The following is a 23,232-nucleotide window of genomic DNA, read 5'->3' as shown; positions in this document are numbered from 1 at the left end:
TTCCTTTTATTTTATTATTTATTTATTTTTTTTACTGTGCTGTAATTGATTTGTGCCATTAATTAGTGTCAACTAATTTTTATTCAATCTCCACATAGGATATGCTTGTGAAGATGGAATATGGGGGAGAGCAGAAGTGCGTTGAAGTTCCACAAAGTGATGAATGAAGGACATGCATATTGTATTTTGTATTTATTGAAATAAGTGATGAGAATGCTGTTATCTGCATTTACCAGCTCACCTATGTCAGACCTTTTGATAAACAAAATTCTAATGAAAGTGAGAACATGTACACTGTTACATCTTTCAGAAAATGTTTTGAAATTGTGGTGCACAGTTCAGAATAAATGTTTTTCAAAAACCATTGCGTCTTTTTAGTAAATGTTTATTTCCAAAAGAAATGTCTAGAAGTTCAGAACAGTAAAATTCCTGCTTTTTAGAATTAATTAGAAGATAACTCTTACGTAGCTAAGCTAAAATACTCTTTGAGAGTTAATATATAAACTCTTAACACCAAGTGCCAAATTATCAACTCCAGAGAGATTTGGTGTTCAACACTAAATCAGAGTTAACGTACCAACTCTCCAAAAAGAGTCAAATTAACACTCTCTGGTGTGGACCCATATAGACACTTTAAAAGTGTTGAAATCAAATCTGACAGTGTCAATTTGGACATGCTGGATTTGCTGTGTACCGTTTATGTCAGAACCGGTGCCATCATGGCACCGGACACCGGTACCCATCCCTAGATACAGGGCCATTACATAACAAGACCGGGTCACCTGACCACAAACATGAAGTCATGCTGGATTTCGTCAATTAACCATGATCAGCACAACTGCCATGTTGGAGGCACCTGAGCAAGTTCTCTCACTCGTGTTCCTGTTTTCTTCTCAGGCATGAAGTCGTGCACTCCTGCTGTGAATCATTGCACATTGTTTGAATTGTTTTCTTTGGACACTGTGTATGTGGCAGAAGTAGAACTAACAGTGGCACTTCTATTTTGGGTTCTATTGTGACAGAAATGGTGGGAGGTAAACATGTCGACAAAGCCGCTGTCAGCTCCTCCTTTAATTTTCTGTTTGGCTCCAAACGAAGCGACCGTTCGGCTCTGGGTTTTCAAACGCTTTGGGCTCCTTAATAATTTACTGATGGGAATGTTTAGTGTCCTGCTGTTCTTCCTCACATTCATGTGTTTGTAATTCCATCAGCAGCACTGCCACGACTGAGCATTAATAAGTAATTGGCCTGAGGAGCAGACTGAGCATTATATCAGCACAGCCATTCTCTGCCCTGAATGTTTCCATCAACTTTTATCTGCAACAAAGAATTATTTCTGTTTTCCCAATGGATTTCTGACTAAATGTTTCCTAAAATAGTTTGCAGATCAACTTGTTAAAAGCTGCAGTTCCTATAGCATCCACCAGAGGCTCCAGGAGTGAGTCGGTCCCCACAGACTCCCATGTTTAAACTTTACAGCAGAAAAAAAAACATGTTTACAGCCTGACACACAAACTGTTCTGGGCTCTATGGATAATATTTCTAACTGTATTAAACTTCTGTTACAGCAGAACGATAACAGGAAGTAAAAGAGAAGATCTGAGGTTCATATCAGGAGTCAGAGACAAATATAGCAACTGTACAAGGAGAGAATGTTTTATAACTCACCTGTTTAAATTGTATTAAGGCTTTGAATTTGCATTATTAAGGGCATGGCCTCTTTAACTGACAGGTGGATGGTGACACAGGCGGCTGTAGCTGCTAGCTGTCTGCCCAGCTTGACCTCAGCTAACTGAAGTCCCTGAACTGGACCTCTGAACTGTTTTTGTGCTTTTGGAGCCTTTTGGAGCATAATAGCATCATGTGACCAATAATATGGCTGCTGTGAGGTTACTGTACCACCAACCGTCCAAATAATCTCAGCTCCAGTTTTGGTGAGTGAAATTTGAGGATTATGATTAGGGATGGGTACTGGTATGGTTCTGACATAAACAGTAGTAACCAGACCAAAAAGCAGCCCACATTTTGGTGCTTTATTTCGGTGCTTTTTTTCCCCTGAGATGTCACTTTGGATTCTAGCCAATCATTTTACCTTTCCAAGGATAGTAGGCGGGCACCATTTAAGCAACGGCACCATTTCAAAAATACCAGTTTGGCACTGGTATCGGATAAAACCTAAACGATACCCATCCCTAATTATGATTGGATGTTATTGATTACAAGCAGCAGCGTTGGTGCTCCACCCAGTGCTCCATAAGCTGGGTGACATGACAGTGGCTACATCCATCTGTTATATACAGACTGTGATTTTCTCGATCAAAGTGACATTTGAAACGTGGTTGTTTTTAACTTCAGGCACCAACTCTGTGATCCATCAGCACAGAACAGCCCTACTGTTACAAAGTTAAATCCACCGAGCATTTCTTTGTTTGCCTTTCTGAGATTAAAAACAGCTTCAGTTCCTCCCAGAGGTCTGAACATCTCAATAAAACTCAATAAAGCTCCATAAATGGGCCGTTTGAGGACAAACTCTGTGTTTGATTGATAGCGAAGAAGAGAAACAGCCTGTTCTCGCTTCTTTATGATGTTTTTCTCATTAGAAGTCAAACTCCCCTGACACACAAACACAAATGTAAATCCATTACCACCCTCGTCACAGACGCAGGAAACACATTAACGCTGTAAATCAGCTCATAAATATGTGTTTTACTCTGCGCCTCCATTATGTCTGTCCTGTTGTCGAGCACATCACGGCTCCTGCTGCTCGCTTTCTTCTTACCAACGGGTTCGGTGTGTTTGTAGGAGGTCGGGACACACTTTAGAAACCAAGTGTGTATCTATGATTCTGTATGTGTGTGTGTTACTCCTTCTAATGAGCCTCGCAGTGTTCAGACAAGAGCACTTGATTTTAACTCCTGGTCCAGACCATTGAAACTGCGTGTGGGTGTGTGGTTCACTTCTGTAACACTGACTTTTGGGGGGTTTAGTTCAGGTTTGGTTCCCTGTGTTGACCTTGGGTCACACAGCTAAATCTCTGAGTAAGACGACGAGGAGATAACCAAATGAATGAAAAAGCTTCAGTCTTAGAGGTGCTCTGAACACAGAGAGCGAGGCTGAGGCCGCAGGTAAAATAGTTGCCGTGGAGATGGCTGGCCGGCGGCTCTGAGCTTGTTAAGTCTGATAACAGACGTCTTCAACGCCTGTTTGTGTTTCTGCAGGCATCAGGGCAGCCAGTTTCTGTTCTTCTGCTCATCACAGACACAAAGTTTCTTCTTCTTCACGTTATCAGTGCACTGCTCCTCCTCCTCCTCTGCTTTGTCTTCTGCTGCTTTTTCTTACAGTGTTCAGCACTTTTCTCACTTTTTTTGCTTCTAATCAACCACGGGCCAAGCGATTTACATGGTCAGACACTAAAGTTCTTATTTTTTACAGCAAAACCACGAATCAAAGGTAATCAAACATTTCTGATGTGAGGCAGATTGTTCTTCTGCTTTTATGAGCCTGATTTAGATTTCCACCTTTATTCTTACCTGTGTGAGGACCACAGATAAAAATCACCTTATAGCAACTTTGACACAAACACATGCGAACACACACACACACACAAGCACGAGCACACATAAAGAAGGATCATTTTTAGTCAAAGAGTCTGAAGTGAGACACCTGTAAACGAAGCAGCATCTGGTTTAAAGACTTTTTTGTCTCGGTCTTGGTCTCGTCTCGACTTGGTCTTGGTCTTGTCTTGGTCTCGGTTTAGGCGGTCTTCACTACAAGTCTAATAGATAGATAGGAACCAATAAAAGTGTAAAACCCCTAAACTGAGAGCCCATGAGTCATGAGTCACTGAGAGCAGTGAAGCACAGAAACAGCTTCAGAGTCCATCCTGTCGTCCTTAAGAGATTCAAGTCTTCTCGAGAGGTTTTCTAGTCTTTGTAATGAAACAACACGTCATGAAGCATTCTTTGTTTGTGTGTGTGTGTGTGGGGGGGGGGGGGGGGGGGGACTGTAAATAAAGAATGGACACACACTGGTCCGGAAACTTCATGTAGAGTGTTCTGGGGATTGTCTGCTGCAATGTCACGACCACACAGGTTTCTGGTCTGGTAACAGGCAGCACTCTTACAGAGGTAGGGAGAGGAGCTTGTGTGATGTGGGGGGGGCTCAGTTTAGGTTTGCATCAACTGGAACTTTTAACTTTATCTGATTTAAACAGGCAATGCGATGTGGGCAAAGCAGTGTTGTGTCTCTGCTGTGTAATGCCTACCCCCACTCACGTCAGCAACACGGCACCGTACTGGATGGAGAGCGGTCCACTGTAATGTTGATATCACGGTGACAGAGGCAGTTTGGGTAGGGTTGGGTGTCATCACTGATTTCTATAAACTATTCGATTTGATTCAATCAAATTTTGACTCAGTCAGAAATATTATAATTCTTATCATTCATCAGTACACGTCCATATTTATATATCTATCAAAATCTGAAGAAAACCATGAATCAACATAGGGCTGAAGAACATTACCCGAAGCTGAGCAAAGTTATAGCGGTTTTATTAAAGACAGAGCTAAGCATTTTGCAATTTTGCATAATTTAAAAAAAGTTTAAATTTCCGGAGGTCGAAAAACCAGCTCCCGACAACACTGTACACAACAGTAGACCGGTGTGTAATAAGCAAATGTATAATGCAGAAAACTTAGATTTGAGATGGGAAACTGTTCTTGAAGGACACTGAGAGAAAAAGCTGTGCAAGAAGTGTGATTTTATCATGGTGGAAGCAAAACAGCAAAAGTAAGAGGGAATCAATAATGATCTTTATCAAACGTGAAGCGTAATTTTGATCTTATTTTGCTGCTGGTTCAGCGAATTTTGGTAAGAGAGTGACAAAACAGCAGCTTCAGAATCTGTGAGATGTCGGGTTTCAGCCCCGACGGCATGTCTGTGTATGTGCCATCGGCTGAACAATCCATGCTTTGTGTTTAAATCTTTGTACGGAATCCATTTACCTGCACTCATTTGCTGATTTAGCTGTATAGTGGTCGTTGAAATAGTTTTGTGAGCTTTAACCTGAGATTCTGGTGTTTCAAGCAAAATACATTTATATTTAAAAATCAATTCAGGATTTAATGAAACAATATCACTTTTTTCAAGCTAAAATTGATTTAAATCTGAAAAACTATTTTTTAAATCCACCCGTATGTAAACATGTTCATTTCTGCTTTAACATGAGTGTCTATGGGGACTGACTCACTGCTGCCCCTGCTGGACATCGATGGTTGGGTTGTTTTTCTTGTTTCCATTGGCATCATCGTAGTTTTGGTCCACAGGGAGAAACTTCAACGCTTCCTCGAGGTTCAGTCTGTCCAAGAAAGCAGTGACATGATGGACTTCCTGTGGGTGAGTCAGACTCACAGACCTGCAGCTCTGCTCCAGCCTCTTTAAATCTGAACTTCTCTGTTAGCTGCTGTGCTTGTGAAATTAAATTTGAGAGCATTTATTCATATCCTGCTCCGTGCTGTGGTTTGTATTCTCCTGCTGCGGCTTTTTCATTTAATTTCACCTTTTTAAATCCTTTTCTCTGCCTTTCCCACAGCGCCGCTTGTCACAGGACAAAAACAAAAAATTAACCCACGCCTGAGCTGTGATTCCACTCGCAGCTCAAATCATCTCCTGATGACCCTGTTTGTCTCATCAGATCCTTTCACAGATAAACATTTGATTACAGGGTGTACATGAGGGAAACAAAACAAGAAAACCAGTCGCATTGATTCTACGGGTGAATGATTTCAGACATGTATAACACTCTGATTTGTCTGACCAATAAAGCTGTCACGGTGTAAGAAACATAAAAGCACCACTTTGTTCCACTTCTCTTTTTGTTATTGGTTGTGCTGCGCCTTTTTGTGCTCATTTTACATCTTTTCCAGTTCTTTTCTCATTTCTGTGTTGCAGTTCCTGGTGGTTTCAAACCGACTCTCTGCCACAGACTCTAGGCTCCTTGGCAGGACCCATGAGGCTGTTTAACCCATAAAGTGACAGTAGAAGCCATTTGACTGCACAGCAGTGAACTGTGGAATCCATCATTGAGAGAGGAAGTGAAATGCATTATGCACTTTTGTGTGATGACCACAAACTGCAGGACCTCTGACTAATGGCCCTGAAAATGTTCCAGCAAGAAACTGAGACAGTGAGAGGACAGACTGAGCACATCCAGGCAGAGGCGTGTTGACACAGAGGAGAGCGAGCTCTGAGCCGGACAGAGAGAGTGGAGGGGAGCACTGTGAAAGTTTAATGTAAAGCCTTCAGAGCAGAAAGTCTCTATGTTTGTTCTGCTGCTCGCTGCTGACAGATTCTTAACGGCTCAGTCGGCGTTTCTTCCACAAATCCCACGAACAAACCCAGAGTGTCAGCCAGACTCACGATAGTCTCACTTCACAGCACCTCGCGCTGGCTTCCTGCCGGGGACAACAAACTTGTGTCTGAAAAGCAGAGTTACATGTGGTTCCCGCACACGGAGTGGACCACGCAGGTGGCGGTGGTTTAAGGATAAACTGATCTGCTGTTCAGCGCTGACTGCGCTTCTCACTCTGTGTTGAATCAAAAACATCTTAAAGCCAAAATCAAGAGAGAAAAATCATCATGGCTCATAATTAAAAGATAAGACTAGAAATCCCTCACACAGGCTCAGTGTGAGACATTAAACTACAGGGTGGGCCATTTATATGGATACACCGTAATAAAATGTGAATGGTTGGTGATATTAAAGTCCTGTTTGTGGCACATTAGTATATGTGAGGGGACAAACTCCTCAAGATGGGTGGTGAACATGGTGGCCATTTAGAAGTCGGCCATCTTGGATACAACTTTTGTTTTTCAATAGGAAGAGGGCCATGTGACACATCAAAGTTAGTGGTAATGTCACAACAAAAACAATGGTGTGCTTGGTTTCAACGTAACTTTATTCTTTCATGAGTTATTTACAAGTTTATGACCACTTATAAAATGTGTTCAATGTGCTGCCCATTGTGTTGGATTGTCAATGCAACCCTCTTCTCCCACTCTTCACACACTGATAGCAACACCGCAGGAGAAATGCCAGCACAGGCATCCAGCATCCGTAGTTTCAGGTGCTGCACATCTCGTATCTTCACACCATAGACAATTGCCTTCAGATGACCCCAAAGATAAAAGTCTAAGGGGGTCAGATCGGGAGACCTTGGGGGCCATTCAACTGGCCCACGACGACCAATCCACTTTCCAGGAAACTGTTCATCTAGGCATACTCGGACCTGGCACCCATAATGTGGTGGTGCACCATCTTGCTGGAAAAACTCAGGGAACATGCCAGCTTCAGCGCATAAAGAGGGAAACACATCATCATGTAGCAATTTCAAATATTCAGTGGCCTTGAGGTTTCCATTGATGAAGAATGGACCCACTATCATTGTACCCCATATACCACACCAAACCATCACTTTTGTTGGTCCAACAGTCTTGGAGGGATCCATCCAATGTGGGTTAGTGTCAGACCAACAGCGGTGGTTTTGTTTGTTAACTTCACCATTCACATAAAAGTTTGCCTCATCACTGAAAAAAATCTTCTGCGTGAACTGAGGGTCCTGTTCCAATTTTTGTTTTGCCCATTCTGCAAATTCTGTGCGCCGATCTGGGTCATCATCATTGAGATGCTGCAGTAGCTGGAGTTTGTAAGGGTGCCATTTGTGAGTAGCTAATATCCGTCGAAGGGATGTTCGACTAATGCCACTCTCAGTGACATGCGGTGAGTGCTACGCTGTGGGCTCTTGCTGAATGAAGCTAGGACAGCCACTGATGTTTCTTCATTAGTGACAGTTTTCTTGCGTCCACATTTTGGCAAATCCAACACTGAACCAGTTTCACGAAACTTAGCAAGCAGTTTGCTAACTGTAGCATGGGAGATGGGTGGTCTCATAGGGTGTCTTGCATTGAAATCTGCTGCAATGACCCAGTTATTGCGTTCACCAGATATCAACACAATTTCGATCCGCTCCTCACGTGTTAACCTCTTCAACATGTCAATGGCTGTGAACAAAGAGAAACTTGTAAATAACTCATGAAAGAATAAAGTTACGTTGAAACCAAGCACACCATTGTTTTTTTTGTGACATTACCAATAAGTTTGATGTGTCACATGGCCCTCTTCCTATTGAAAAAAGTTGTATCCAAGATGGCCAACTTCTAAATGGCCACCATGTTCACCACCCATCTTGAGGAGTTTGCCCCCTCACATATACTAATGTGCCACAAACAGGACTTTAATATCACCAGCCATTCCCATTTTATTACGGTGTATCCATATAAATGGCCCACCCTGTACAAACACAGTCAGACTCTGCTTCTGTCCCTGCTCAGGTGTCAGATTTCAGGACATGATAGAATCATGTGATGTTCAGAAAGGTCTCTGAGTGAGGCTGCTGGAGTTCTGCTCTGTTTTTTATTTCAGACATGAACGAGGTGACACACATCTCAGACGCCCTTAAATCACAGGGTTTAGCCTCAGTGTCAGCACACGCTGATTCTGAAGCTACGTTTGAGCTTTAAGAAAACTTTCCTCCTCCTGCTCCTCCTCCTGCTGGATCAGAGTCAAGTTTCCTCTCAACACCTTTGCTCTCTGATCTCATCTCACCTGTGTGTGCCTGCTGGACACGTGACCTGTGAGGTGACAGAGCCTGTCACATTACTGCGGCAGAAGAGCATCTGTCTCCTGAATCCAAAGAGTATTCTGTTTTCTCTTGATGTTTTTAGTACCTTGGGGCCACCAGATCAGGGCTCCAACAGATCTCCAATTAATTAATGATTATCAGCAGCTGATCACTGATCAATCTGCATGGATATTATTAGCTGGTTGGATTCAGTTAAATTTCCAGTAAAAAGACGGCAGTGTTGTCGGTTTGCTTGTTTTAGTTTCAGGTGGGCTGATAAATCTGAAGCTGCAGTCGCTGATGATTTGTCGGCATCTTTACGCAACAAACAGGGCATCAAACAGCCACTTATTTCCATCTGCTGCGCCATGATTAATTCGTAGAGTCCATGTCACCTTTCTGCTGACGTTTGCTGCTCTGTAATCCCACAATTCCAAGAGAAAAATAAGGAAGAGGAGGGAGCAGTGTGTGAGCTGAGCGGAGATCTCAGGGGTGTGTTTATCTTTCATCTGCTCTGACTGAAGCTGCTGTTTCTTTAAATAAAAGGAGCTTTCTCCTGCAGCTGAAGGACCGTGTGTGTGTGTGCTTGCATGTGTGTGTGTGTGCACACGTGCGTGTGTGCGTGTGTGTGTGCGTGAGGTGCAGCTGGGCAGCAGTGTATTTATCTCTTCGTCATTGATATTCACAGCCAGCTCCAGATCAATGAGCCCCGACACTCGGCCTATTATTTCATTTCTGGTGTCTAAAAGGCAAAGCCACGACTCCGCTAAATTGTTTTCCATTTGGTTTTGGCTGACTCGTCACAAAGAGTGAGGCGAGGGGGAGGCTAGCAGGGAGCGGTCCTTCTGAGGGAGTGAAGGATGGAGGAGGAAGAGGAAATAGCCTCTGATCCTGCAGCCGAACCTTTGGAAGGAAAAATTTGGTGGGAGATAGGCCGAGCTCGTGTTCAGTCAGATCACTGCTGCTCATCGTGAACACGAACACGTATAGAATACGGAGGTTATCCGTCTGCTCTGAGAAAGCAGATTTAAGTGTAACAGAAGGACACTGACTTTATTTCACAGAGTTTACAGATCTCAGAGAGCAGCACACGTCTAGACCTTCTGGTTAGTAACGTGGTGTTTGCTGGTTTAGGCACAAATGTTACTTGATCTCAGATGAGGAAGAAAATTTATACTTTTAATACTTTTAATGTTTTTGTCCTAATTTTCCCAGATCCACACAGCATTTTTAATCATCCCAGTTTTCTTTAGAAAGTATAAATGATTCATATCAGCACACAATAACTAAACAATATTTTCACAACCAGACCAACGTTTCACTCTGTAGTGCTCAGAGCCATAAAAACGAGTTAAACAGAGGGTTCGCTTCCAGATTACACTCAGTATTAAACTCCAGTAAACGTTTGAGCTGTTGCTGAGAAAGCATCATGCCTTAAACCAAAGAAATCACTTTAGATCTGATGAAAAAGAAAAAGGAGGTGGATGTACAAAGTTATCACGAAGCTGTGATAAGTGTGAAGAAAAGAGGAGGATTATCCAGCAATTCAAAGAGAAGAATAGCGAACAGGCCTGGCAGAGGCAGTAAGCAAAGATTTCAAAGACTCTGAAAGGAAACCAGTGAGAGTCTTTAGAGCCCAGAGCAACTGCAGAGGCATCAGTGAGGGACTCATAGTCTCAAAGAAGATGGCCACTAGAACCCAGCACAGGAACGGACTGAGAAGCTGCAGAGAACAACTCCACTTCTGCAGAAGAGACACCTTCACATCAGACCGAAGTATGCTGAGGATGACCTGGAGACGGATCCTACAGACTGAAGCGTCCTTTGGTCAGATGACATGAAAAAACAGAGCTCTGTGGACACAGACACTGCTCATGTTTGTGTCTGGAACAGAGAATCTCATTGAGGTGAAAAGAATCACGCAGCAAGAAGGACATTTGAAGAAAACCTCAGTCAGCAGCAGAACTGGGTTGAAGAACGACTTCTAGAAAACCAAAGTGTGCGTTACTGACCAGGCCGCACAAAGCCCTGACAAGCAGATCATGAGATCTGGAGGAACCTGAGAGGTTCTCTTAAGAAGAACGGGCTGGGACCGTTTAGGAGGTGATACGACTGCAGTCTGTTATCCAGCAAAATGAACTGACTGAGCTGTTAACATGAGGGACCCTATAGATTTACCCTGTAGGTTTGTTTTGGTGGAATAATTTATTTTTTGTGTGCAAATTAAAATAACGCAAGCATCCAAGGCAAAACCAGGATTTTTGGAAAAGTGTGTTAATGTATATCTTTTTATTTACTTTAAAGATGAGAGTCAGTGCTTTATAGTCAAGGATTTTATATAGGTGACTTCATGTCCATCATGCAGCTGTTGGTGCTGATTTTACTCTCATTGGATATTTCTGTAACCTCCACCCTGTACCCACCTGGGTCACGTTACCCCCCAAAAATGCAAATATTCCCGTGTGAAACGTGACGTGTAGACAGCTGTGAATCAGATCTCATCATCATCACCGCTCATCGCAGTATGTGACTCAGTTTGTGTGAGAAAGACGTTCGTTACAACCAGCACAGAAAGCAGAACAGATGGTGTCAGACTGCATGTGTGGACAGTTTGTTCCCATTTAAAACAACGAGCTGCATCACACACATTCAGAGCATCAGGAGCTCAAAACCTACAAATGTGTGAAACCAGAAGATCAAAAGATCTGTTGCTGGTAAAAACACCTGTTTGCGATCCAGCGGACAGCGGCTCGCGGTGCTTTACCTGCTGCAGAAAACATCAGATCTACAGAGTTTGATGCAAATCGAGAATATGTTTTTTAAGAAAGCTGTGAATTTGATGGTTAATGAAGTAACTCTGCTGATCTTTCTTGTTGCAGTCTGAAATTGTATTTGGAAAGTGTCCAGCTGACACATGTCCAGGATCTCACAGGGTACCAGGAAGCCAAGTGAAGCCAAAGTCCAGCTTTCATCTGGCAGCAGCAGTAAACAGTGAAAGCTGAATGGGAGTAACCGCCGAAGCTCTTTTGTGATCTGAGGGGTTGCTGTCATATTTCAGAATGACTGGATGTGCATCAGAAGCTGAATAAATGTGTAAACATATTTAACCTCACAGCACGCAGATTTTATTTTTATTTTTTTGCTTCAATCTAACAAAAAAAAACCCCAAACACATGAATCCCAACAACGTGCCTCAAAAAGCCGTGGCCCCACCCCCTCTAGAGGGAACAAGTTCGTTTAAATGACTCTAATGATCAACAGAACAGGAAGTGAATTCATGAGAGTCATAACAAAGGAGCTTTTTCCTCTTCACTGCAGCTCCTGCAGTTTTTGGGAAAAGCCTCATCACCACTAAAATGCAAATCCCACCACTTCACCTAATAAGCCTCTTCATCAGCTTCCTCTTCTTTTCGGCTCTAATTGTCTGTCATCCAAAATAATCACCCCCCAGCCTCAGAGTGTCATTAAAGCGGTCATTTCCAGATTACACAGGAGCAGCATTTTGGGATGAACTGAACTCTCTTCTGACGACACAAACCATCTTTTCTGCTTGGCTGCTCCTCTAGGTGGCTTCATTACAGAGCCCATTAAGAATAATCACTGTGTGTGTGTTCTGAGCGCCTAATGCATTAATTTAATTAGCAGCATTAACGCCATATCATCCCACAGAGAGCGGAGAAGAAGAGACAGCCGGGATGGAAGCGTGGCAGTAAAAACAGCCGTGAAGGAGGTCAGAGTCTAAGCGACAGTCGGCAATCAGTCACACCTGCATCCAGGTCTCCTCTCTGGGATCAATTTATTGCAGTGTGAGGAGTCAGAATCGAATCCCTGATCCACAGCTGAAACAAGAAGGAGGTTCTGCAGAAGAGCTGGTAAAATTCCTCCTACTGCAAGTTTGGATTTTAAGCTACTGCACAATCCACTTTGTATTGTCTCTGTCCTGTCTTTGTTTATTGTACATAGTTAGTAATGCATAGATATAGTTAGTAGTAGCTTTTTATCTCTTAATTTTACCCAAATTTAGCGAGTTATTATTTATTTGTATTTCCTACTTTTATATCTCTCAAAAATATATTTTTTATATTCTTATAAATGCACCATGGGGGACTTGGGCTGAAACGGCATTTCAGTACGCTGTATACTGTGCATATTGTTGTATTGACAATAAAGACCTTGAATCTTGAATCTTGATCTCCTGCAGCAAACAGCTAAACTGCTTTCAACCTCCTTTGAAGAAGGTTTCTCTCTAACAATGACCTCAGAAAGTCTCAAGACTTTCATCCAGGAAACGAGGGTTCACCTCACACCAAAACGGTAGTGTCAAAAATTTAAAATAAATAAATATATATATATATATATATATAGAGAGAGAGAGAGAGATAGATATAGATAGATAGATATAGATATATACAGTATATACTCAGACATTAATCAATACTAAAATTACTCCTGAATGAAGATACAATAGTTGTTTTTGCCTCCTTCTGACACACACACACAGATCCTCCCTCAACAACAGCTAAAGTAGATAACATTAATAACACTGAACACTTTAAGAGGAAGGTCAGAGGTCAGTAAACCAACTGTTTCAACAACAGTGGAATACTTTACACTTATTATAAATAGTAACCTGGCCAGAGCACATTAGCATTAGCTGTTTAACTACAAGCAGTTACATAGCCACATTTTGACACCTGTTATCATTACCATAGCAATTAGCAGCTTTAGTTAGATAAAGATAAATAATTATAGCAGCTGATCAGGTCACAGCTGGCACTTTGATCAGGGACAGAGTTGTTTACGGACATGTGGAGATGTGCGTGGGGTGCTGCTGTGCAGAGCAGCACGGGGACGTAGCTGAACTGAGCAGAGTCCAGAGGGTGGAGAACCAATTGGAGCAAATAACGAGTGAAACCTGGAGCAGAGCAGCTAATCAGACATTCTCAGGCCTGGAGAGCAGACAGACAGACACCGTCTGCAGGATGGGGTCAACATGTTTGAAATTCTAGCATCATGACAATCACTCTTGTTTCACTAGCTCTGTTTTAATCTTCATAAATTATTATTTAATATCTATCCAAAATGACTTCTTCAGGTTCATAAACAGCTGCAGAAGGCTCTCCTGTTTCTGTTGATAGCAGCTTGATGAGTCCTGACAGATGATTTGTGGCTGAAAGTAGATCTGGAACAAAAGCAAGAAAAACACGTGAAACATCATGCAGGAGGAAGTATTTCTCTCCGAATGGAGCTGAGCATCAGCTCAGTGGCAGCGTGACTTTAAGAAGCTGGAGGTGAAATGAAGTCTTCAGGATGTGAAGACTGAATCTAAGGGTCTGAAAGTAAATATGAAAGAACACAGAGTGATTATGTGACAGCCAGGTGACTCCTCTCCTCTAATCTCTGCTGTTTCTACAGACAACACTTTAATTCCAGAGTTTAGTCTGTAAGGCAATCACACAACAGTCTGTTACATCACTGAATAACCTGGCCTTTCTGCCGCTGTCCTCTTCCAGCTGCGCTGTGTCCTCATCACTAAACGACACGATCCTGAACAGCCAGAGATGATATATGACGAGGAGGTAGCCTCTGACTGAATCCAGTTCAAATATGAGGCGTGCCGAGGTTTTGATCCCAGCAGACTCTGTCTGTAATTTCCTGAAAATATTAATAAGTTTGATGCCGTCTGAGACGCTGTGAAAAAAGCTGCACCTCAGCAATTCCACCTGAATCACGCAGATTACATCGGTTTAAAGAAATTACACAACTGACTGAGGAAACATTTTTCCACATTTATGCTTTTGTGAAGAAATGTTTCCAACATTTACACATTTCCCTTTAATTTTTTATTAATTCAGAGACTGAAAATGAGCCTTTTACGTTTTCCACTGAGGCATGGGAAGCACCGAGAATCGAGCCCACTCTCATGTTCACGAGCAGCAGGAGGTCATGTGACTAAATAATGCCAGTGTGTTTGTGCCGTGTTGTGTCTGTGCCAACAGAAACATCACGCACTCACACACAAATCGTGTATGGTGCTGCAAGTCCTTGGACAGGTTGGCTCCTGGAGCAGGATTTAAAGATGTGCTCAGACTCAGAGCATCTGCAGGGAGTTCAACAAGGCCTGAAAACACACCTGCAGCACCAGCAGCTACCTAAAAAATGTTCCGCAGACACAAACTTGTGAAGTTTTCTCACAGCAGAGGACACAACTCAATCAGGTCTGACCTCACCTGAGGTTCACACGTCAAACAGTATCCTAATGCAGCAAGTGCTCATGTGTGTATGTGTGTGTGTGTGTGTGTGTGTGTGATTACAGTGAGCGTCTGGTCCTATTTTCAGTTCTCCAGCTGATTCAAACAATCAACATTCAGCCTCATGACCTGCTGTTACTATGGTGATGTAACTGGTAAGACATGAACCACCTTCATAACCCTGAAAAAACACAGTTACACCTGAACATGCCTCCAAAACCACAGATCTGTGTGTGTCAGTGTGTGTGTGTGAGAGAAAGAGAGAACTTGAAGCTCCAAATGTTTTCTGACACACAGCGAGGCGAGTCATGATTTTAATATTTTGAATATTCAGTGTTCACTACTTCTCAGGAAGATCGAACCGTTCCTGCAGCTGTATGCTGATCTAAAACATGCTTTGCTTTAACATCATCTGCAGGTGGCGCTAACACATCTACACAGTTTTTTGCCCCTATGAAAAAAACACGAAAAACATGATGGAGCAGTAAAACGTGGGTCGTGAGGCACAAACAGGAGAAAGATTTCTACTCCAGACTGCTCACCACAACTCAAAACGTCCCATTACTGACAGAGGTGTGCATCACTGATCTGTAACTAATCCAAACTAACGTAAACCTGCAAAGCCTTTCTGTTTACATACTCAAGCTAACAACGAGCTGCATTCTCACCCCTGCAGATTCACACCCTACTGCTGAGCTTCACTCTTTCTTTTTCTGAAACGGAGGCATGTGATCATAGAGACTCAAGTGTCCTTTTTACTGAGACAGCGGCAGCTCTTTTTCAGCACCACAGACAGCTGCCCTTAAACACTGAAAACTGATGTCTTCAAACCAAACACCAACACGCTCTTAGCTCCGCCCATTTTTGGACAAGAAGCTCCACCCACTTCATACACACATGGTCAGCATCACCTACCCCAGCGTCGTCATGGTGACGATGGTGTACCAGAAGGCTGCGGGGATGCTGGTGAACTTGCTCCCGGACATGCCCTTCTCGGCGTAGAACATGACAGTGGCGAAGATGATGATGGCCATGGTGAGCGAGAAAAGCAGGAAGCCGAGTTCCGAGGCGCAGCTCTTCAGCGTGTAGCCCAGGATGCGAAGTCCCGCAGAGTGCCGCGAGAACTTGAAAATCCGAAACACCCGGAAGACGCGTAGTGTGACAAAGGCACCACTCACGTCCTCGTTGTCGGTCATGACCAGGCCGATGTAGTACGGCATGATAGCCACCACATCGATGATACTCATCACGCTCTTCACAAACTTGTAGCGACTGGGAGCGACCAGCAGGCGGAGCAGGTACTCCACGGTGAAGATCATGACGCACGCGGTGTCCAGGCAGAAGAAGGCCAGCTCGTACCGCTCACCACATGACATCACCTTGACACGGTTGGGCGCGGTCCCGCACGGGACCGTCTCCACCACATTGGCGAGCACCGACACTGCAATGAAGAACCCGGTGACATAGTAGAAAACCAGAGCCATGGTGGATGTGTGCGGATTCTCGAAGGCGCGCCACATGCTCTCCCGGAAGCTCATGTCAACAGACACTGCCTCGTTGGACTGTTCAATGTCCTCATCGTCCTGGATGCGCTCCTGGTTCTCACGCCGCCGGTCCTTGTAGTCCTCGTAGCAGCAGTCCCCAATGATCTCTGGGACGATGCCGAAGAACGCCAGCTCCTCGTCGTACGCCGCAATGCACTCCTGACGGGGGTAATGCAGCTTCCCAGTTCGGTAAAAGTTGAGGATGTGACGGAAGATGTCCGGGTCACGGTCAAAGAAGAACTCGTTGGTCTCCTCGTGGAAGAAGAAGTCTCGCTCTGTGCTGCCCAGCAGCGTGTCCGGGTAGCGCTCCAGCGTGTCCCGCCATGTCTGGAACCTCGTGCCGCTCACGTTTAGCACCAGCAGCCCGTCCTTCGTGCGCCGCTTCTCCTGTGGTGGCAGTGGCATGGGCGTGCTGGCCACCGGCATCCAGCCAATGGCCGCCGCGCGTGCGAACGGCAGCCACGCGGCCACTCCCGCCGCCATGCTGCTCCCAGAGCCGTGCGCCGCTCAGAGAGGGGTCAGGCCGAGCCGCGGGAGGACATGCGGGGGAGGGGGGTAGCTGGGGAGCCCGAAGAACGGGCCGTACGCACCAGAGCCACGCGGCGGGGTCACGGACTTCCACGTGTGCCGCGCGTGTACAGAAACGCGTAAAAGTGGGAAAAACTCTCAGAGCGTCGCTCTCCTCTTTGATTCGCCGCTCGGACCCGCTCCACGCGCACACACGCGGCCGCCACGCATGCTCTGTCCAGGCTCTGCCCGCCAACGGTCCCCCTGATGTCGAGAGCTGAGCGCGAGGAGCAGCGCGAGGAGCAGCGAGGACAGACTCGAAGCTGCGCTGAGGAGGCTCGCTCTCACACAGAGAGAGAGAAAGGGAGGCGCACACACTCCTCTCTCTCTCTCTCTCTGAGGGGGCGTGTCACGGAGCAGCTCTCGGATCAGATGGAGACACGCGGACCGTGTGTAAGCCCTGGCGGGCACGCGCGCCCCCGTCAGGTGGAGCAAATTGCTTTAGGCTCCACAGGGAGCGCGCAGGACGTCTCTTTGTTTTTTCCTCAGGCAGCAGGAGTCCGAGGAGGAGGAGCTCCGCGTTCATGTATTTATTACAAAAGTTGCCTGCATGAGGGAGAGCTGTGGTTCAGCAGGTGAATCTCATCGGTCCCATCATTAACGTTAGAGAAAAAAAAACTGTGTGTGTGAGAGAGAGAGATGAAAGCTCTGTGTGTGTGTGTGTGTGTGTGTGTGTGTGTGTGTGTGTGTGTGTGTGTGTGTGTGTGTGTGTGTGTGTGAAATATCAAACATTTCCTGTTTCCTGTGCTGCTGTGTCCTCGTGTGTTTGTTCTCGTGTGGATCTAAATCTGAAACAGCTTAATGCAAAAGCAGAGTGGACACACTGTCCCAGCACAGTTGGCACAACTGTGGTCTCTGATGCTTTCAGGGATCCATGTAAAGCGCTGCAGATGGTTGAAGTTACAGGAAATTCTCACTTACTTTTGAGAAGCTCCGAAAATCACTGAGCTGTGAAATAAAGTATGTCATCCTGAAACGCACTGATTCGACCAAAATATTCAGGCAGCAGCGCTCCGATAGGCTGAAGGCCAGCTCGTCATCCTACAGACACAACTTAACAAATGCTTCATTTGGAGAGGAGCTCAAGTGGATCCAGCCTCAGAGAGAAGGAAGCAGAGATCCTGGACCTGGTCTCCAGTCGGATTGCCTGGCATCGTCAGGTCCATTAGACTCATTAGTCTAATGGACCTGATCCAGTGTTTGCCAAAGTGCCTGGGCCTGTTTTACTGCAGCTCCACACTCTCACTGCGGGAGGTCAGAGGAGTCGACACATCTGGAGTCTCCTCATTTTTCATAAACTCTGGCTGCTAACCAGCTTCCTGTTTATGGAGTGCTGTGACATCATAGCAGAGTCTTGTGTACCTTTTTTAAAGAAGCTGCTTTCTGTCTGACACCTGTTACTCTCAGCCAGCCTGCTTAACTTTGGGATTTCCTCTCACAGGAAGATGGCAGCTAAACAGCTCCGAAACATCAGTAGCCAGATGTTCGTTTGTCAGTCTGAGTGACGATGACAAGCCCCTCTCTGAAATCAAGTGAAGTCAGAGAAGAGTAGGTGCTCAGCAGTTCGCAGACCCTCTAAACAACATCATAAGCACCGGATCGCTTCTTCCTGTCAGCCATTGCTAACAGGAAGAAGCACACAGACTAACTTCAGGCCAGAGAGCATGTGAGATGAGGAAGAGTTAACCAGCATGTGGAGCTCATTTAAAACTGCGCAGAGCTGAATAGACATGGTTCACATCAAGAAGAGTACCAAAAAGAGCACAGACATGAGTAGCCCGAAGAACGCAGTCTTCAACTTGAGTGTGTTGGAGATGTGCTGAGCTCCTCCATCAGCAGTCAGAGGAGGTGCAGGCAGGAGGTCTCACACTGCTCCTAAATCACAGAACACAACAAAGCCAGAGCAGCTCAAATCGATGCTGCCGGTGTGTGTGTGCTGTCATTCAGAATCTTTGATTGATGGCTCCCTGCAGAACTAACAGGGAGTCTGTGTGTGTTCCCGTCTTTGTTTTTCTTGTTAGATTTATGAGTTTGTGAAAATCTTGCCACTCTCCATCATTATCGGCTGCGGGGTAAACATCATGGTCAGGGCCGTTACAGGCCCAGCGCTCTGAGGTGTGCGTTTCTTCTCAGGACATCTGCAGACACGGTGAGTTTAATGATTTGTGATTGGCTGCACTGGGCCCAGTTTGTGTCTGCGGTCCATCAGAATGTAGGTCCACAAACCCTTGGAGAAAGCAGGGAAACACACAGAGCAGACACTGCCTTAGAATCTGACTGCTTTGACTCTCCTCGACCCTCTCAGAGGTCAGAGCTGCTCACACAGACCTGACTTGCTTTATTTCAGTGATTATCATTAAACAGAGACACACAAATAATCCATCGCTCTGATCAACATGCTGCCCTCAACACTTCGAGCTAATTGGCTGCCAGGGATTTGCAGGTCAAAGGTCAGTCACCTTTTTTCTCCCTCCTGCACAGAAATAAAGCGATTTATTTACCACAACAACCCAACCAAAAGCCTGAAGAGGAGCACTCAACAGCTGTATGACGGTTTCCTGTTTACACACACATGCACACACAGAGACACTCATGCACATCTAAGAAAGGACAGACTCCTTCATTTCAAACATGATTCCAGCTGCTGTTGTTTCACTTTAGTGTTCATGTTGTGGCTCTCTGGGTCATGTGATATCCCCTCCACCCCACCCCCATCCTATGTATTGTTGTTGTTGTTTTTTTAAAACTGGAAATGAGGATTTCATTTGCTGAGAAGAGGATGAAGACCCTAACTGCCACAAATCCATGTGAAATGCAGTCAGCAGCGTCCTTGAGTGTTTTCATGAATCTGCATTAAAGCTTGTTTAGTTGCTCCGTTATTCACACAAGGTCACCACAGTGGAAAGCTCTGTATGTTTCAGTTGGCAGATTCTAAAATTTCAGTCTATTATTAATATTTTTTAAGTGGATGCCTTTCATGAAATGATTTCATGAGTGACCATGATGAAACACAGTGGACGAAGAAGACGAGCTTACTGATTATCAGGAGATGCAGCTCAGTGAGAAAACACCATGAAAACACTTCATTTGTATTTTTGATTGAAAACTCTGAATCATAATAGGTCATCTTTCATTTATTCCTTGAATATTTTTCATCAGTGGGTCGTGGTGGTTTGCTGAGTGTGAAGGTCATGCCAGGGTCTAAAGAGCTCTTCCTTCAGAAACACAGCTGTCAGAGCCTGAAAAAGAATTTCCAACATATTCAAAGTGAATCTGTGATTACTGTTAGATTTCAAACGACTGCCAGTGTGTCCAGAAAATTCAATCGAAAGGTTGAAAGTCTCCACGATGTGCAGGCAGCTGACCGCCTGGATGTCCCACCACAAAACGATCTGTCCTGCTGAGGAGGAAGAGAAAGTTCAGAGTAAAATACAGCTTTATTATAAAAATACAATCAGCTGCACTAATGATGACTGACCAGCTCAGGGGAAGGTAATGACTACAAGAACTGCCTTCAAGACAACAGAAATCACAAAGATTCAAACAAGAAATCAGAAGGGCAGACAGGAAGTAACAGGACAGGAAAAACACAAGAAAAATGCACTTATCAAAATAAAACAGGAAATGATAATCAGAGACGATGAAGGAACTAAGCGAGAGAAAGATGGACGGATGGGAAAGCTTTAAAGACATGAAGACACAGAAGTGGTCGTAGGTCATAACCCCAAAGGACTGAAACTCAAAGGCACCGCAACTCGACTTCAGGCTCGACAGGACGCCGTGAGAGGGCATCAGTAACAGCGCGCTGATCGTCAGCACTCAGACTAACCCAGCGAGGGATGACACAGAGAGAATGTTTCTTTTCAGACTAGAACCATCAAACTTCGGCGACATCAGAGACTCAGAGAAGGAACACAAACCTAACTTCATCCACAGAGGAACATCACACGTGCTGATGTTTCTGCAGCCTGAGTGCACAGCATTTATCTCTAAGACTTCAAGAAACTTCAGAGGGAGGGAGTTATTTTTCCGTGTGTCTGTTCTTGGAAACATGCGGGAAAACTGGAAAATGTAAGCTGACAGAGAGCGTGGTGTGAAGCTGCTGCCTGAATCACAAAGTAACTTTAAACTTCTGATTTTCCACCGCGGTGCAGCGGCTTCACGTCTCAGCTGTGAGAAAAAACGGTTTAATTACAGCTTCGTGCCAAACACCCTGCCTCAGATGTGCTCCGCATTAAACAGCAGCTCCTCTGACTGCAGCAGGTTTCCCTACAGCTACAATTACAGCTCATTACTGTTTCAGATATCAATTAGACCCAACACACACACACACCGGTATCAGAGGGACTGTGGCAGTTGTACACTGAACCCGATTTCATTAATAACTGACATTTAAACACTGCTGTAGGATACGAGTTTTGAATGCCAGCAGAGACGCTCATACTGAATGTACTGATTATAGATTATTGATGATTTTTCCAGCAGTTTCATCCCTTCTGAGGTTCAGTTAAGACTAATATATTCATATCTTTGATTATACCAGCCAAGCTCTTGAAAACCCCGTCTGCAGAACCCTCTGCCAACTTTCTCCCAGTCAGTCACTGAATCTTACATGTAGAAGTAATTTTACTCCATGTCTCACAACTCACTGTCACATTCTGGTGTGTAGAGAATGCAGGACTCGCAGGCTGGTTTACAACATCCACATTTTTTAATACAGACTGAATTGAACATGAATGAGTGGAATTACATGGGAAACACATGAGGAGTTGAAAGGGAACGGAGAGAACGTGAGGGCTTAACTAATGAAACAGAAGAAGTAAAATGAAACATAATGCACACAGACAGATGACTAACACAATAAAACAGGAAACATACATGGGAAACTAAACGGTCCAAACTGAGGATAATGGCACCCTGACACTCCCTTTTATAAAATAGATCAGTGCTCCAGAGAGATCTGTATGAGGTCTGATCATCACTTCTCCTCCCGACCTTATAAGAGGAGTTTCACTGTAATGTCCTCAGTCTGAGTAACTGTGATGTATATTTACAGTATTTGACCTCGATGAAGCGTTTGAAGTGAACAGGCTCTTATTTGTTTGGGGCAATATATCAGAAAGTGAATAACAGGTGAAACCTCAAATGCAGCGCTTTAGTAGGATGTGAGTTGGAAAGAGTAGGAGTTTGGTTGGTCAACCAATGCCAGAAGTGTATATATATATATATATATATATATATATATATATATATATATATATATATATATATATATTAGGGGTGCAACGATACACAAAATTCACGGTTCGGTTCGGTTCGATACTTCAAAAAAAAATGTTCATGCCTTTTAATTTGTCATTTATTAAAATTCTAAATATATATTTTAACTCAAAAGTACAGTTTTTAAATTTAATGTTGCTGAAACAACGAAGAAATAAAAAAAATTAATATCTGATTGAGGAATCACTCATCTTTGGAAAAGAGAGTTTATTACAGAGTAATGGCTCTTTCCAAAATAAAAGCTATACTATACGCTTCTTCTGGGCTATATTCTCAGCAGCATATTAAACATATCAGGTCCCCATAAGGAGAATCATGTGCTAACGGCTGTCTAAATGACTCAGGTAAAGTTTGTAGCATGTGTGCTTGTTGTTTTTGTCTGCTTCCACTTGTCTTTGCACTAGGATGATGTCGGAGTAAATGTGCAGTTATATTTGTCGTGTTCCCACTAGTGCTGTCAGCGTTAATCTGAAATGACGTTAACACCACAACACGGCAAATCTCTGTTAACGAGCTACCGCGGATCGCCCCATGCGTGGGGCTGGACAGCCAACACGTTAACGAGCTACCGCGGATCGCCCCATGCGTGGGGCTGGACAGCCAACACGTTAACGAGCTACCGCGGATCGCCCCATGCGTGGGGCTGGACAGCCAACACGTTAACGAGCTAACCTGCTAACGCACTAGTTCCCACCAATGTAATTGAGCATTGCGTGGCACATCCAACATACTGTTTTACTTTTGTCCATGACGCGCTTACCTTCAGGGTCACACGTCACATGAAAACCAAAATAGTTCCAAACGCCAGATCTGAATGAGGGTGGGGGAGGTTCAAGTTGCCATGTTGCAACTAGCTTAACTTCTGTCTCGCTAGCTTGCCCTGTGCTCAGTGAATCTGTGTTCGACTACTCC

At 44.4% G+C, this 23,232-nt stretch overlaps 1 protein-coding gene across 2 annotated transcripts in view; it reads right to left on the bottom strand.

Annotated features, from left to right (window-relative positions):
• Nucleotides 1–17,424, bottom strand: part of LOC146499185 (A-type voltage-gated potassium channel KCND2-like) — a 99,003-nt gene extending 81,579 nt beyond the window's left edge. Inside the window, exon 1 of one of the 2 annotated variants that reach the window (XM_085137255.1) lies at nt 15,845–17,424. In XM_085137255.1, the coding sequence (XP_084993381.1) occupies nt 15,845–16,956 (1,112 nt within the window). In that variant the 5' untranslated portion in view covers nt 16,957–17,424. The remainder of the gene's footprint in view (nt 1–15,844) is intronic. The other variant, XM_085137254.1, reaches the window with a different exon arrangement.
• Between the last annotated feature and the right edge of the window lie 5,808 nt (nt 17,425–23,232).

The sequence above is a fragment of the Neolamprologus multifasciatus genome, chromosome 17 (genome assembly GCF_963576455.1).
Source record: "Neolamprologus multifasciatus chromosome 17, fNeoMul1.2, whole genome shotgun sequence".
Lineage (NCBI taxonomy): Eukaryota > Metazoa > Chordata > Actinopteri > Cichliformes > Cichlidae > Neolamprologus > Neolamprologus multifasciatus.
This window is presented reverse-complemented; position numbering and strand designations above follow the sequence as displayed.